Here is an 18,170-nt window from a genome sequence, read left to right on the forward strand (position 1 = left end):
ACTCTGAAGTCTGGGTGAAGTTAATATAGGTTATTAATTTCTTCATTGAGTGTCATTTTCACTGAAGGAAAATTGGAAGGCCAAGAAGCAAGTGTGTAATTTGGCTGTCTTGCAGGAAAACTTGAATCTGGCACTGAACTCTGCATCTGCCATCGGGTGTCATGTTGTGAACATTGGTGCGGAGGACTTGCGGGCTGGGAAACCTCATCTGGTTTTGGGATTGCTTTGGCAGATCATTAAGATTGGTTTGTTCGCTGACATTGAATTAAGCAGAAACGAAGGTAATAGAGCACAGTATTTTGGAAATTGTTTAGTGTTTTTTTTTTTTCTCATCATGCAAACTGTCAAGCTTGAGGTGATTAGATGATTAGAATTAACATTCATTAATGCCATAGAGTTATTTAGGAAAACAGTCTAATTATAATTCTCTTCTTTAGTAGTAATTAACATTTGCCTGGCACTTGAAAATTTATTTTACAGTAAAGGTACAAAAACAGATATTAAGGAACTTGATATCCTTTTTTGCTGTGTCCACACAACCCTCATGTCATCACCATCCTCAGGTCCACAATTGTGCACTTATTTTTTTTTTTAATTTAATTTTATTTTTTACACAAATGGAACACAACTTCTCATTTTTCTGGTTGTACATGATGTAGAGTCACACCATTAGTGGAATCATACCCATACGTAGGGTAATTATGGCTTTTACAGGTAAATGGATGGAGCTGGAGAATATCATGCTAAGTGAAGTAATCCAATCCCAAAAAACCAAAGACCAAATGTTTCCTCTGATAAGTGGATGCTGATCCATAATGGGGGAAGGAGGGCAAGGCAAGAACGGAGGAACTTTGAATTGGGCAGAGGTTGGGGGCAAGATGGTAGAATGAGATGGACAGTTAGGGTTTTGGATACCTTTTTTATCCTATCATGTATTTAGACCTCTTCCAAAGTCTTCTAACTAACCCTTGATGATCCCACATTTCCTGAACCAGCAGAAACATTTTTTTAAAGATTTATTTTTTATTTGTAGATGGATACAATACCTTTATTTTATATTTATGTGGTACTGAGGATTGAACCCAATGCCTCACACATGCTAGGCGAGCGCTCTTTCCTCTGAGCTACAACCCCAGCCCCAGAAACATCATTTTAGTAGCATAAGGTATACATTTTTGTATCACATCATCAATTTATATAATGTATACTTTAAATGCAATAAAATTGTTATTGGATCCTAGAAAGTGCTACACCACCCTCTCTCTCTAGAGTTGAAAATGTTAAGGATCAGGAGGTGTAACTCAGTGGTAAAGTGCTTGCCTAGCATGAGCAAGGACCTGGATTACATCCTCCTTGGAAAGAACGAGAGAGAAGAAAAAATGAACACCACTGTAAATATTCATATTTTATTCCAGAGATTCCTACCATCACCATCTCTATCCTCAATTACCTTTGAGGACGTGTATACATTTGGGAATCTAAAAGTATTTCACAGGTCTTAAAATGTCTGCCAAGTCTTATTTTTTTTTAATTTTTCATGTTATTGTTGTTTATTCATTTTTTTAATAAGTTCATTAAGTTTTTACAACAAGTCTTATTTTTCATATAAGATTTCTTTTGTGCTTTTACAATTTTACATTTTTAATCCACTCAAAAAGTCCTATGTTTATCCTTTTATTATTATTGTTGTTGATGATGGGGCCTCATTCAGGTTGGCTTTGAACTTGTGATCCTCCTGCCTTAGCATCCAGAGCAGCTGAGATTGTAGGCCCTGCTCCTACTTTTGCTGGCCTTCTTCACAGCTGTGTTAGCCTTGCTTAAAGGACTTGAAGGAAAGGGGGAAAACAAAATTTTTTTTAAAAATTGGTTCATGTGATAAATCAGGTACTAGATGTGGGACTGACTATTTGATCCTTTGCAACCTTTGATTTGATGGGGTAGGGAATAGAAGGAAGGTTTTATACAAATAGCTATCTTGCTTCTGTTCTTTTTTTTTTTAATCTCTAACTGCCATATTGACAGGAATCCATCAAAGATAAAGTATGCCTGATAAAATTATTACTTGGACCTCTTCAGAAATCATTTAGTTTTTCTGGGCATAGTAGTATACTCCTATAATCCCAGAGACTTGAGGCTGAGATAGGGGAACTGCAAGTTCGAGGCTAGCTTCAACAACTTAGTGAGACCCTGTCTCAAAATAAAAAGGGCTGGGGATGAAACTCAGTAGTAGAGTACCTCTGGGCTCAATTTCTAGTACCAAAAATGAATAATAAGTTTAATCCTGCAAGTTAATTGATTATACTTAAATATAAGTACTATAGTGTTTCTAGGCTGCTTTAATTAAAAGGTTAAGTAAGGGCTGGGAATGTGGCTCAGGCGGTAGCGCGCTCGTCTGGCATGCATGCGGCCCGGGTTCGATCCTCAGCACCACATACCAACAAAGATGTTGTGTCTGCCAAAAACTGAAAAATAAATATTAAAAATTCTCTCTCTCTCTCTCTCCTCTCTCACTCTCTCTTTAAAAAAAAAAAAAGGTTAAGTAAAAGGTTCCAAATTTAAATATCCTTCCCAGATTCCTGATTTTAAAAGTGTTAACAGTTTATCTATAACTGTAACATGATGTGAAAATATTAAACTTAAAATCTACAACTTTATTTGGAATGTGAAGAATTATAAAAGAAAAAATAAATTATATAACTTACTTTAATATTTGGTGTGCATTCTCATAATACTGCCTCTATCAGTTAGCTTGTTAATAATTGTCTACTTACATATTTATTTTTTAATTAGGTTCTTGCATATCTGTTACTTACTAGGGTGTCAAAAGACTGAGTGAACTTGTCATGACCATTATTATATCATATATTGATCATATTTTTTTTCTAGCTTTAGCTGCTTTGCTTCGGGATGGTGAGACCTTGGAGGAGCTTATGAAATTGTCTCCAGAAGAGCTTCTGCTTAGATGGGCAAACTTTCATTTGGAAAACTCTGGCTGGCAAAAAATCAACAACTTTAGTGCTGACATCAAGGTACCCATGCAAAAGGCCTTAACACTTTGGAAGGATATAAGATCTTGGGGGATTTCATCCCATCTTAACTGAGGGAAAAATTCTAATAGTATATTATCAAGCCTTATTGCTTCTTGGCCTTGGTGGCTGATTTTTTTTAAATTTAGTTTCACTTATTTATTTTTGCAGTGCTAGAGATTGAACCCAGGGTCTGTGGCATGCTAGGGAAGTACTTTTCCACTGGGCCACACCCCCAGTCCTCCTAATGGAAGATTCTAGTAGAGAGGTTGAGCCAAGTCAGGAGCATGAGCACCAAGTCATTTTGTAGAAAAGAGTCAAAGAATTATAGTGGTAATATTTTGTATTCTGTCTACTGTGCATCCATATGGGATATTGAATCCAGGGATACTCTACCATTAAGGTACATCCCCAATCCTTTTCTTCTGAGGCAGAGTCTTTTTTGCTGAGGCTAGCCTCAAACTTTTGATCCTCCTGCTTCTGTCTCCCAAGTAACTGGGATTACAGGCCTGCGTCACCATGCCTGACTTGCCTACTGTGAAACATAAGAGTATAAAACAGTCATGCGTGAATTTTCTATTGTTAACTGTCTTTCCCAGCCCACAGTATGTCTGTAGTAAAGACTAGAAGAGAAAGGAGGTGCCTCAAGATTCCTGTCACCTTTTTTATTCAGCTTCTGCCATGTCATACTTCCTCATCTTTAGAGGTTGAGTTCTTTGAGGGAATGATGAGCACTTTTTATTTGTCTCCTACCTCAGCCCCTGTCCCAATACCCTCCTACTAAAGCCCACCTCTAATACAATACTTACTGCATAAAAGCCCCTCAAATATTTCTTCTGTCAAATTTAATGTGGCACTCACTACTCAACCTTGAGCAGTAGAGAAAAAAGAAAAGGAAAGGAAGAATTTACTCACCACATACAACCTTTGACTTTTCACATGAAGAGAGACAAAATGCCGTAGCAAATACAGTTGACACGCTCATATTCTTGGGTTCCACGTACACTTAAATCATCTGTAGATTATTTGTATGAAGGATGTGTGTAGGTTATATGCAAATAATACACTATTTTATATACGGGGCTTAAGCATCTCAGATTTTGGTGTCCAGGGGAGGAAGGTGCCCTAAAACCAATCCCCTGTGATACCAGGAGACAGCAGGTGCTCTGTTTTATCAACTGACTCAATTCTTGAAACTCCAGATGACCAGACCCAAGGAACAAACTTGAAGATCTTCGTCAGATGTCACTGAAACACTGACAGGGCTATGAAAGCAATACCCTGTGTTCGTATCAGTTTGTTCAGTGGTGAAAGGAAGCAGTGGAATACTAGCTCTACTGATTAGCAAAAATAAAGGATACCCAAATTATTAGACAGATGACCCTTTCCCCTCTTTTAACTTATACAACATATCTGGCCAGATATATAGATGTGTTCCTGAAAACCATTTGTATATGGATCCATGGTCTAGGACGTATTTTAAATGTACAAGAGGAATTTTTTTTTTAATGAAGCCTGCTTTGAATTTTTTGAAGTACAAATAGTTATTTGGTAATATAAAAACTAACTTCCACTTTATCTATATTCAAGTTCAAATTGTCCACTGTAAAACTCCTTTCAGGGTAGTAAATACAGACTCTGCTGGGTCTACTCTACCAGTTCTTCTCAAACGCATAGGATTAAATTATAAATTGTTTATGTACATTTAGTAAGTAATTAGAAATGAAAGCACTTTTGCAACTGGAATGCACTGTTCCTTAAGAGGTAAATCCTCAGTCTACAAATGATAGAATCTGGATTGACATTTCATGAATTGCTTTGAAATGGCTTTCACTCATTGATTATCCCCATTCTTAAGAGTCTTTTATGATGCTGAATTTTAAATTTACTTACATGGCTGGTTTAAGATGCAGCTTTTGTCAGGCATGATAGCATATGCCTATAATTCCAGAGACTTGAAAAGCTGAGACAGTAGAATTGAAAGGTTGAGGCCAGCTTCATCAACTCAGCAAGACCCTGTCTCAAAATGAAAAAATAAGGGCTGGGGATATATTGCAGTGGTACAGCACTCCTAAGTTCAGTCACCAGTACTACAAAGAAAAAGAAGAAGAAGACAGCTTTCTTGGCAGCTATGAGAGATTCATATCTGGCAGATCTGGGGTTGGAACCAGTCACGCACATACTGAGCAACTTCCCCAGGGGATTAGGATGCACACAGTCTATAGAAGAAACACTCCTTTATAGCCTGTCTGGATATTCAAGACCCAATAATAGAAAACTGTCACAGCTAGACGGGTAGTCTTCAGATATGACAGAATTAAGGAATATTGAACTCAAGTTCTTGTCCTTTAGTATTTCAGAGAGGCAGAATTTTACCTGACGTCTGTGTTAAGAAACTTAGAATTTGCACTAGTACAGTGGTTTCCAAGATGTGTTCTATAGAGTTTCCACACAGCCTAATTCACCCATCCCACCCCCAAGATGAACAACTTCATTTTGTTTTATGTAGTCAAAAGATAAGAGTTTAGGAGCTTAAAACAAAGAGAGAAATTTGGGGATGGGAGCATAGCTCAGTGGTAGAACATTTAACTCTTGCCTGGCATGTATGAGGCCCTGGGTTTAATCCCAGCACCTAAAAAAATAAAAGAGAGAGAAAGAAGCTTGTTTATTTAAGTATACTCCAAATCTGAAGAGGTAAATGTTATTTTGCTAACTAAAGGGTTTCTCATTTAAATTTATAATTAAACATTGTTAACATAGCAGATCTCTTCGCCATACATTATGGTATATATTGTGCCTTATAATGATATAACTTGTTTATCTTCTCTTTCCCTATGCTTCCTGGATCTCTGCTCTACTACTTTTTTTCCATGCTTATTTTAATTATCCAGCTTGTTGACTTCAGTAATTCAGTGAAGGTACAGAAATGTTTATTAGCATTATTGTATCAGTGATTTCAGTAAATTTTAAAGTCATGTCAAAATCCAGTTCATCCATATTCAAGACAGACCAGATAGATTTAAGGCCAGATAGGTGGATTTTTCCTGGGGGAAAGAACAGTTAAATAAGAAGATAGACTATAAGGCCCAAGCCTTATATTATTCACTCTTTATAATTGTGATCTCACTGACATTTTCAATTCATTTGTAGGATTCCAAAGCCTATTTCCATCTTCTCAATCAAATTGCGCCAAAAGGACAAAAGGAAGGTGAACCACGGATAGATATTAACATGTCAGGTTTCAATGTAAGTATAGGTGCTCTTTTGAATTCTACAGCCTTACAATATTGTTGTCTATTTCTTATAAGAATACACAACCAATGTAATTCTATATCACGTATAACCAGAAGAATGAGAAGTTATACTGTATATATGTGTAATATGTCAAAATACATTCTACTATCATGTATAACTAATCAGAACAAAATTGTTAAAAGAAAAACTAGAACCAGACAGTAGTTGAAGTAATAAAAACAGACTTTTTAAAAAAAGAATTTTTATAACTGCATGTAATAATGTTGGCAATTTTAAGCATTATTTAAGTGTTACTGTATGTATAACTCAGGGGAAAAACTAGCTTTGATTGATTTTGATCATTTATTGGTGAGTTCCATAATTATTTATTCATTTATACGAATGAAATATTCAAAACAAGTATGCAAAAATAAGCACTAGAGACTAGTCTCTTTCAAGTATTTTGGATTATAACCACAGTAATAGATTTAATAACTACATATTCATATCTACATCTGTAATATTTCTTTGTTGAGTAATATGAATACATTCACAAAATCCTGATTCATGAAACCCAATTTGGGGAATCACTGTCAGGGACCATGTTTCCTGGTTATGTCACCAATTTGCTCAATGATCTTGGGCAAGTTTTGTCCTAAAATTGGATCTCACTTTGCCCACCCATGAAGGAATGGACTAGACTATTTGGTCCCAACATTTTAGAATTTTGTGTTTTTCTGTACCCTTTAGAAGCAGAATGCATTCTACTAATTAACAAAATCCCCATATGTGCCCTATTATGCAGCAGAACCAAGTAGATTACATTGACCAAACTCTATGACTCTACCTTTACCAGAACTGAATTTATAACTGACCTATATGCTTATATTTGTGTGTGTGTGTAAAATATAAAACTCTTCGGCTCAGGTCACTCTTGGTAGGGAGAAGGGATTAAGGGAGCTGTCAGGGATGGCTGATCTGGTGGACTCATGGCTTGGGTAAATGGTGCCAGTATACTGATTCTGATACAGCCCTTCTCCAGCCAATCCTTCCTGACTGATCTTCCTAAAACACTTTTCTTTGTGTATTCCCGGCTCAGAATCCTATAAGGATTCTCCCACTGACTCTAGAGTTCAGTCTAAATGCCCTGCTTAGCAATTAAGGTCCTACACAATCATGTTCCATTTCTCCTCACCTGTGATATTCCCTTAGGGTTGTACCCCAGAGACTGTCTCCCCACCACCATCCAGGTGCCTCAGTCTCCTCCAAACACTCATTTTAACCTCTGATTCTCTGCTCTTCTTTTCCCCTTGTTTTTCAATGTCCTTCATTTTTTTAAGCAGTATACCTTCCTTTGGACCTAATTTTAAAATGTGAACACTTTTAATGTTTTCTTTGTCTTCCTTTTAAAAATTCTTATTTAGGTTTTTTCATAATGCATTTTGGCATGAGAGATGTTATCCCAATTGAGTTAAACGTACTCAGTAGTTAAAACATCATCTGGCGCCACCTAGTGTGTTTTAGAGGTACTGCATATCCTGCATAGCCCTCCCCCAGCTTTTTTTGCATTCAAGACAATTTTATAATAAGTACCATGTGTTAGCTAAAAGAAAGTACAATTGTATACTCAGCCTATGATTGTAGGGAATTTTTCATTATTTTTAGTATAGTCTTTTAAAAAATGTCTTCTTATTCTACTTCGACAGGAAACAGATGATTTGAAGAGAGCTGAGAGTATGCTTCAACAAGCAGATAAATTAGGTTGCAGACAGTTTGTTACCCCTGCTGATGTTGTCAGTGGAAACCCCAAACTGAACTTAGCCTTTGTGGCTAACCTGTTTAATAAATACCCAGCACTAACTAAGCCAGAGAACCAGGATATTGACTGGACTCTATTAGAAGGTAACTAATTGTTTCTCAAATGCTAATGTGTGGACTATAGAGTAGAAGCAGAGAGGCCACAGTGGTATCATATTCCTAACCTAAAAAGTTTCTTTATTCACTTTGTTTTAGCAAGAATATGGTAGAAGTAGACACAATGCTGAGTAAAAACTGGCAATTGCTAAAAGAGATGAATACAAGTGATCTCTTACAATAAAGTTCTGGACTTTAAATAAATCAGCCAAGTGCAGTGATGCACGCCCATAATCCCAGCTACTTGGGAGGCTGAAGCAAAAGATTACAAGTTCAAGGGTAGCCTCGGCAATTTAATGAGGATCCATTTCAAAAGAAAAAATAAAAAGGACTAGGATGTAGCTCTCTGGTAAAGCTCCCCTGGGTTCAATACTCAATGCCAAAATAAATATAAATAAGTAAATATATATGAATATATATACATGTATATATAATATCAGTTACTTTGATACATACAGATTTGAGGTGATATTGGGGAATGATTAGAGGGAAAGGAGATTATATATATAAAGTTCATAAACCTCTATGGGGCTGGGGTGTAACTTGATTGGAGAGTGCTAACCTAGCATGCTAAAGGTCCTGGGTTTAATTTCCAGCACCTCAAAAAAAAGAGTAAAAGCTTATAAACCTAAATTGCTTAACTGTTTATTACATGGTTGTTCATTAATTTTAAAATAAATTCAACAAAATTTTTTAAAAAGAATGAATCTAGAACGAATATTTAGAAAGAATGCTTAGAAATTAGAAAAACATAGATATGAATAAAGCAAATAAAATAAAGTAATACATGAGTTGATACTAAATGCATATACAAGAAGTTTAATGAATAACTAAATTTTTAAAATATTCTTAATAGGAGAAACTCGTGAAGAAAGAACCTTCCGTAACTGGATGAACTCTCTTGGTGTTAATCCCCACGTAAACCATCTCTATGCGTAAGCCATCCCACTGCTATTATAAACAGTAAAGAACATCGTGGATGGATGCTACATAAATATTGACTGCCCTAATGATTTTTCTAAATGTTCATTTGTAGCAATTATTTATATTGGAAAATGTTGAATGGTGGTTTGCATCATTTTCCAAACTTGCAAAAGTCTGAATTCTTTACATGATCATTAACTACAAGTGATAGAACCATATAAACATCTTTATGGTACCCTAGGAAACAAGTACTTTATTTTGAAACAGTCCAGGGAATGACTTTAGCAGAGCATCCATGATGCCTCAGGGCCTTTGGTTCGCTATTTCCTCAACCCGAAATATTATTTGCACACATATAATGGCTCATACCCTTATTTTATTCTATGTACTGTAATGTTCTTCATCCACATATATTTCATGTCCTTACTATGTTCCATACCCTTACTATTTTCCTGACTTCCATTTGCCTTTCTCTAATCAATAACCCTAGTTCCTTTTGCCTTCATAGTATATACATGCAAAAATCATATTGTATATCTGTCCATGTACTTGTTTATTGTGTATTTCTTTGGCTCTAATGGAAGAACAGGGATTTTTATCCCATGCACCTAGCCTTTAGAACAGTGCCTTCTTCACAATAGACACTCAAGACATACTGTCAAGTGAATCCAATAGTCTTAGCTCTATTTTCAGCACAGATTGATAGAAAATATGAGTCTTGGGTATTATAGTTTTATATATCTTGTTTGTCTGTGGGAGTACTGTTTTTCAGGAAAGTAAAAGCTCAGCTCTCTGAAAACAATAATTAAATTATTACTTTTTAAATTGTTAGTGACCTGCAAGATGCCCTGGTAATCTTACAGCTATATGAACGAATTAAAGTTCCTGTGGACTGGAGTAAGGTTAATAAACCTCCATACCCAAAGCTTGGAGCCAACATGAAAAAGGTAGATAATTAAGTTGGTGCATGTCTTTGTTACAGACTGTTTTTATTCTCAGTGTGTTTATTTTGTTTCAAAAACTCCTCATCTTGGGGCTGCGGATATAGCTCAGTTGGTAGAGTGCTTGCCTCACATGCTCAAAGCCCTGGGTTCAATCCCCACCACCAAAAAGAAAGAAAAAAAAAAAAAACTCCTGATCTTGAGCTTCTTGAGAATAGGAACTGCATCTTACTTGTTTTTGTGTGCAAATTGCACAACACACACTCACAAATATGTATATGCAGATTAAACAAATGAAAACCATCAACCATTCATTTACATTTATATGTTTGCAGCTAGAAAATTGCAATTATGCTGTTGAATTAGGAAAGCATCCTGCTAAATTCTCCCTAGTTGGCATTGGAGGACAAGACCTGAATGATGGGAACCCAACCTTGACCTTGGCTTTAGTCTGGCAGCTGATGAGAAGGTATAGTATAGAATTTTTACTGTTTGAGCTTCACTGTAATACAGATCTGTGATTTAGCTCTTATTGGATTTTTAATAAGTAAAAATACCAATGACTACACTTTTGAACTTCATTGTATTTAGTCTCTGAAATGAGTTAAGTCATGAATGTACGTTGGATGTTCGGTTGTTAGATTCTTCTTTGTAAATTAGGCAGCCGAACTGTGACACTTCCATTTTCTTCATAGGAAACATGACATGTAGACTTAAGGCTCATTTAGTGGCAATAAATAAAAGTTGTCAGAGGGACTGAGAGTGTAGCTCAGTGGTAGACACCACACACATGTGCATGAGGCCCTGGATTTGATCCCCATCATCAAAAAAATAAATGAACTCCTCAGAAAAAATATGAACATCCCCATGCATTCATTATGACTGGGTGCCAGCCAAAGCACATCTTATTTTAAGTCATTCTCACTGTTAGAATAGTACAAAATGTGCCTGCACATTTAAGCCCCCTAGATCTTGTCCCTATCAATGCAACATGTAGATGAGTGGCAAGCCACTACTGCTTAAGATGTTTTCTCATATAATGTGAATCTCTTTCCATGAAACCTTGAGTCTTTCAAACCTAAAGAATAAAAGAAAAAGGAAATAAAGCATCTTTATCATGTTGCATTTTTCCTCATAAAGTACATTGTGACCTCTTTTTTTGCTGCTTCTTTTAGATATACCCTCAATGTCCTGGAGGATCTTGGAGAGGGTCACAAAGCTAATGATGACATCATTGTGAACTGGGTGAACAGAACATTGAGTGAAGCTGGAAAGTCAACTTCCATTCAGAGTTTTAAGGTCAGAATCCATATTTGACTATTAAATATTATATTTGCTAGATATTATCTATCATTTGGAAGGAAAACCTTTGTTTACTTTGTAAGAATTAATATTGGGCCAATGGAAAAATTCTTTTTAATTTGCTGAGCTTCACTTTAGGCACTTCATATAAGGAAGCGCCTGTTAATTTGTACATGCTGAAAAGATTTGTTCTCCTTTTGTATTAGGACAAGACGATCAGCTCCAGTTTGGCAGTTGTGGATTTAATTGATGCTATCCAGCCAGGCTGCATAAACTATGATCTCGTTAAGAGTGGCAATCTAACAGAAGATGACAAGCACAATAATGCCAAGTAAGGGAGAGAGCATAATATTGTGGAAAGAACACAGGCTTTGCAACCCAGAAGATCTGAATTATAATTCAGGGTTCTGCGGCTTAAGATTAATATCACCTGAAGGAATCCTGTATTTTCTTTTTTTAAAGGTCTTAACATGATTTATTTATTTATTTAGGTGCTGGGGATTGAACTCAAGGGCTTTACCATTGAGCCACATTCCAAGCCCTTTTCATTTTTTATTTTGAGACAGGGTCTCCCTAAGTTGCTTAGGGCCTCACTAAGTTGCTGAGGTTGGTCTCAAATGTCCAGTCTTCCCACCTCAGCTCCAGGATTACAGGTGTGCACCACTGCACCTGGCTAAAAGTTATTACAGTTTTTTAATAGCTTTATTGAAATACCATTCACATATTGTACAATTTACCCATTGAAAGTATATAGTCATTTTTAATATATTCAAAGTTGTACAACCATCCCCGCAATCAATTTTAGAATAATTTCATCATCTAAGAAAGAAGTTTCAAGTAATCATTAGTAGTCACTATGCAAAGTGTTACCTACTTTCTGTCTTTACATATTTGCCTATTTAGGACTCTGTTTTCTCTCCTGTCACTACATATCCTTTGACCAACATCTCCCCAAATACTGAGGCTTCTGATAACCACCATTCTACTCTTTCCTTTGAGACCAGCTTTTTGGAATCCATGATGACAATAGAATACTACTCAGTTACTAAAAAGGATGAAATCCTGTCATTTGCAACAGCATGGGTGAACTTGAAAATATTGTGCTAAGTGAAATAAGCCAGGCACTGAAAGACAAATACTGTATGCTCTCACTTTTTGAGTCTCAGATTCCTCATCAGAAAATGGGGGCAATAATACTTTATTTTACAGATTTCATAAAGATTAAATGAAAAGCCAGCCACAGTGGCACATGCCTATAATCCCAGCGGCTTGGGAGGGTGAGGCAGGAGGATCACAAGTTCAAAGCCAGCCTCAGCAACTTAGCAAGACCCTATCTCTAAATAAATCATAAAAAAGGAATGGGGTGCTGGGGTTGTGGCTCAGTGGTAGAGTGCTTGCCTAGCATGTGTGAGGCACTGGGTTTGATCCTCAACACCACATAAAAATAAATAAAATAAAAGTATTGTGTTTATCGACAACTAAATAATATATTTTTTAAAAAAAGGAATGGGGATGTAGCTCAGTGGTTAAGTGCCTCTGGATTCAATCCCCAGTACCAAAAAAAAAAAAAAAAAAAAAGAAAGAAAGAAAAAGAAAAAAAGAAAGAAATGAAAAATAGATACAAGAACCTAGTATTGTGTCTGACCTTCAAGGTTCTCGAACTTTTGAGGAACTGGGGTTGCGGCTCCACGGTAGAGCTCTTGCCTCACGTGTTTGAGGCACTGGGTTTGATTCACAGCAACACATATAAATAAATGAATAAAGGCCCATCAACAACTAAAAAAAAAAATTAAAAAGAACTCTTAAAGGGCCGGGGTTGTGGCTCAATGGTAGCGTGCTTGAGGAGCATGTGTGAGGCATCACAATAAAAAAAAATTTTAAAAATGAAGATATTGTGTCCATCTACAACTAAATATATATATATATATATATATATATATATATTTTTTTTTTAAAAAAAAGAACTCTTGAAGCTGGGTACTATGGCGCAAATTTGTAATCCCAGCAGCGTGGGAGGCTGAGATAGGAGGATCTCAAGTTCAAAGTCAGCCTCAGCAACAACCAGGTGCTAAGCAACTTAATGAGACCCTGTCTCTAACTAAAATACAAAAATAGGACTGGGGATGTAGCTCAATGGTCGAGTGCCCCTGGGTTCAATCCCCAGTACAAAAAAAAAAAAAAAAAAACCCTCATGGAATTGCTCTTTCCAGGAACTTGATTTTTAATTATCTTTAAAGATTTCTTTTGGAAATGCTTTCTGGATTAGCTGAGATGTGTTCCTGCAAATTTCCCTAACTAGACATGTCAGTTCTTTTGCCCTTTATTTTCTGCCCTTTCCAGGCCTTGATCCAGGCACTCTGTCCATACCTTGTAGATTCTCTCATCTCCCTTGAATATTTGGAAGTACTCACTGCACCTACCTAAGCAACTTGAATTTTTGCATCTGGCTTAAGTTTTTTCATTCCATGTCTCTCACATCTCAGGAGACAATCCATCACTACCTGTTCAATGAGAATATCAACATTGATTGTGCAAATCACATACATAATTTCTTTTTTTCTTTTCTTTTTTCTTTTTGTATTGTACTGGGGGAATAACCTAGGTGTGCTTTACCACTGAGCTACATCCCCAGCTTTTTTATTTTTATTTATTTATTTTTAGGGGGGGTACCATGATTGAACTCAGGGGCACTCAACCACTGAGCCACATCCCCAGCTATAAAATACAAAAAATACAAATACAAATAAATAATAAAATACAAATAAAATTTTGTATTTTATTTAGAGACAGGGTCTCACTGAGTTGCTTAGAGCTTCGCTGTTGCTGAGGCTGGCTTTGAACTCTCAATTCTCATGTCTCAGCCTCCTGAGCCGCTGGGATTACAGGCATGCACCACCGTGCCCGGTTTATTTTTATTTTGAGGCTGGATCTTGCTGAATTGCTGAGCTTGGCCTCAAACTGTGAGCCACCATACCCAGCATGATTTCATTTTTATATGAAGTCAGTGCTATAAGCTTAATTCTCACTTCATATTAGAGGAAAGGAGTGGATAAATATTATCAGTCTGAAAATATAGCATAAAAACATGGTATAGGGCTGGGGATATAGCTCATTTGGTAGAATGCTTGCCTCACATGCACAAGGCCCTGGGTTCAATCCCCAGCACTACTACAAAAAAAAAAAAAAAAAAAAAAAACTGGTATAACCTAAAAGTGAAGTCAAAGCCAAATGAAAAAAAAAAAAAATGTAATCATTCTAGTAGGCTCTTTCAGTGGGAGCTTTTTGTATCCCAGGTATGTGATTTTATGACAGGAAATATATCTCATATGGTGTCCTTGACAGACAAAAATTTTAATCTTGCTGGGCACAGTGGCACATGCCTGTAATCCCAGAGGCTCAGGAGGCTGAGACAGGAGGATCATTAGTTCAAAGCCAGCCTCAGCAAAAAAGAAAGGTGCTAAGCAACTCAGTGAGACCCTGTCTCTAAATAAAATACGAAATAGAGCTGGGGATGTGGCTCAGTAGTTGAGTGCCCCTGAGTTCCATCTCTGGTACCAAAAAGAAAAAAAAAATTTAATCTTAATTTTTGTTTCCTCAATAAATAGGTATGCAGTGTCAATGGCTAGAAGAATTGGAGCCAGAGTATATGCTCTCCCTGAAGACCTGGTGGAAGTAAAGCCCAAGATGGTCATGACTGTGTTCGCATGTTTGATGGGCAGAGGGATGAAGAGAGTGTAAAATAACCAACCTAAGTAAAACCAACCTTGTTCCCAGGTGCATGATTAGCAAGTCAGCTATTTCCAGGTGAAGTGCTCATGGCTTAAGTAAGGTTCTTTGTCATTTAAAAGACTTAGTTTGATTAACAAGACTAGCTCATCCTGAGAGCCCTCAGTGGGAAGAGTTTTAATAAAAACAGCTCCTCTTTCCCACAGTCAAAGCTGGATTTGTCAGGCAGGCACACCTGAAATGTGCTCATAGCCAAACATTTTACTCTCTCCTCCTAGAATGCTGCCCTTGATGTTTTCCATTGCTGTGTGTTATTTCTCTCTATTGTATCATTTTCCCTCTTAGAATGTCCATCTCTTGAGATTTGCTTAGATGATTGGATATGAATATTATTAGATGGTCATTTTGCTTTCCATCCACTATGTTAATTTTTATTCAAGAACTATGGTCAGAAAGTATTTGGATGTGAGTATCCTGTGCTTACTTTGTAGTAGTGAAAATTTGCCGAAGTAACTGGCTGTGCAGAATGTAATAGAAGCTTTTCTTATTCTTTTATTCTTAAAATCAGTATCTTTTTACAGTATTCTTTCTACATGATCCTTTTTTGTACATTTAAGAATATTTTGATTACATTCAACAAGACTGCTGATTTTGCTACTTTTTTAAAGGGGTCTTCAAGTAAGTAAAAAACATACATTATAGGTAGAGGAAAAATGTACACCAAAATTTCATCTTTCCTTTCACACTCAAAATGTAAACAAAAGAAATATTTTGTCTAAATCACTTAGTTCCACATATGCTTATTTGTTTGGAAACCTGTGTCATAAAACTCTCTCTTTAAATTTTTAAAATGCTGTTTGAGGAGAGAGTGCATTCAGAACTTAAATGGGATTCGGTAGGCCAACTATGCTAAGTGTACGATATATTTTTTAATTTTACACCTAAAACAAAAAGCTGTGGTCACTAAAAAGTAAGATTATATATGTAGGATTTAATGTACTCTTGCTTTGTCAAGCTGTTTGCTATAGTTTTCAAGATCATTATGTTACTCTAACTCTGGAAAAAAAAAACTGATGTAATCTGGTAGCAATGTAGTAGTTCAATAAAGGCATTTATATAATAATTAGTCTGTTCTTCCAGATTCTGTCCCTTAGTAGTATGCCAATGTTTGACGGAGTTATTTTCCCTTTTCTGATATATTCTATAAAATGGTGTTGTTCACATTTCAGTTTTTGGAACTCTAAATTAGAGGTACTAAACTAAGACGACACTGAACAAATGGGTATCCCAAGTGATTTTCTCCAACTTTCCAAAATTTCCTTGAACTAGGGTATAGGACAGTGGCATAACAATTAACCCAGCATGCAGTGAGGCCCTGGGTTCAATCCATACCACACACAAAAAATAATTTTCTTTGTAATGGAGATTGAACCCAGGGGCCCTTAACCACTGAGTGACATTCCCCAGGCCTTTTTATTTTTTATTTTGAGAGAGGGTCTTGCTAAGTTGCTGAGGCTGGCCTCAAACTTGCAATCCTCCTGCCTCAGCCACCCAAGTCACTGGGATTACAGGTGTACCCACCATGTCCGACAAAAATTTTCTTATCCAATATCTTCTTTTTTCTTTCTTTCCCATCTCCCTTATCTTTTCAATGTGTTCTGATATGCAGACCCTGAAACAAGGTGGATCAGAATAGCCAGCGAAGAAAAATTATTTATGGCAGGTTTTCTCAACCATAACTTCATCACTATTGATATTTTGAGCTAGGTAATTCTCATTCAGAGGTGAGAGGAGAGACTATCTTCTACACTGTAGGAATATCCTTAGCCTCTGTTGGTTGTCAGTAGCATACCCCCAGTTGTGGCAAACAAAAATATCTCCAGCCACAGCCTATTGTCCCCTGAAGCACAAAATAATATATATTTATGATCTGAAAGTGGAAAAGACTTTTCTAATAAGGTACAAATCCCAAAGACACATAAGAATGATTACTTTGACAATTCTACATTCAGAGGAAAAAAAAACTCAAATTATAAATGACCAAGAGAAAAAAGTCTTCTGTAAGGAACTATGGCCCAATACTTTGAAATGTCTTTGAAACAAAATAAAAAAGGTTTATTCCAGCTGGGTGTGGTAATTCATGCCTGTAATCTCAGCAACACAGGAGGCTGAGGTAGGAGGATCTCAAATTCAAGGCTAGCCTCAGCAATTTTGCAAGGCCCTGTCATAAACAAAGAGCAAAGGAGGTAAATTGCAGAGTTATCCAAGTTAAAGCAACCAATAACTACCTACTTCCCCCAACCCCATCCCATTCCGCGGAATTGATCCCGGGGACACTTCAGCACTGATCTATATCCCAGCCCTTTTTTATGTTGAGGCAAAGTTATGCAAAGTTACCCAAGCTTGCCTTGAATTTGGGATCCTCCTGTCTCAGCCTCCCAAGTAGCTGGAATTATAGGCATGTGACACCACACTTGGCTGAACTATCCTTAAAAACAGACTTTATTTTTTAGTTTTAGATTCACAGTAAAACTCAACAGAAAGTGCAAAGATTTTCCATATAAACTTGCTCTCCCACACATGCACAGCCTCCCCCACAATTAATATTTTGCATTGGAGTGGTACATTTGTTACAATCAAATTTATATTGACACATAATCATTGCTACGAGTACATAGTATACTTGAGGATTCACTCTTTATTTTTAGTTATGCTAGGAATTATGTGGAAGGCCTCTTGCATGCTAGTCAAGATACTCCACACTGAGCTCTACCCCCAGCCCTCTTGGTGTTGTATATTTCATGGCTTTGGACAAATATACAATAGCATAGATCCACCATTATATAATACAAAATAGTTTTGTTGTAGGGACAGGTGAGGCAAGGCACCAAAGAGAGCAGGAAATAGTTTAATTTGGCTGCAGCCAGGTTCAGAGGGCACAGCTTTTGCTGTTATCAATCAATCCCCTGAACCCCAAGTTCAGGTAGTTTCAGAGTTTTATACCCAGCATGTAAGGAGAGGGGCTCAGAAGTTCACAGTCTGCAGAAGTTCACATAAAAGCAGCTTTTTTTTTTTTCCCACTGTTCTGGGCAAGTTAACCCTT

At 36.7% G+C, this 18,170-nt stretch overlaps 1 protein-coding gene across 3 annotated transcripts in view; it reads left to right on the forward strand.

Annotated features, from left to right (window-relative positions):
- Nucleotides 1-16,193, forward strand: part of PLS3 (plastin 3) — an 88,965-nt gene extending 72,772 nt beyond the window's left edge. For all 3 annotated transcript variants that reach the window (XM_081276608.1, XM_081276610.1, XM_081276609.1), the window contains exons 7-16: nt 116-281; nt 2,887-3,029; nt 6,177-6,272; nt 7,967-8,162; nt 9,031-9,109; nt 9,931-10,045; nt 10,375-10,508; nt 11,215-11,338; nt 11,548-11,672; nt 14,947-16,193. In XM_081276608.1, the coding sequence (XP_081132734.1) occupies nt 116-281; nt 2,887-3,029; nt 6,177-6,272; nt 7,967-8,162; nt 9,031-9,109; nt 9,931-10,045; nt 10,375-10,508; nt 11,215-11,338; nt 11,548-11,672; nt 14,947-15,079 (1,311 nt within the window). In that variant the 3' untranslated portion in view covers nt 15,080-16,193. The remainder of the gene's footprint in view (nt 1-115; nt 282-2,886; nt 3,030-6,176; nt 6,273-7,966; nt 8,163-9,030; nt 9,110-9,930; nt 10,046-10,374; nt 10,509-11,214; nt 11,339-11,547; nt 11,673-14,946) is intronic.
- Nucleotides 16,194-18,170: the final 1,977 nt, after the last annotated feature.

This window comes from Spermophilus citellus (assembly GCF_964194105.1).
Source record: "Spermophilus citellus genome assembly, chromosome: X".
In the NCBI taxonomy this organism is placed as follows: domain Eukaryota; kingdom Metazoa; phylum Chordata; class Mammalia; order Rodentia; family Sciuridae; genus Spermophilus; species Spermophilus citellus.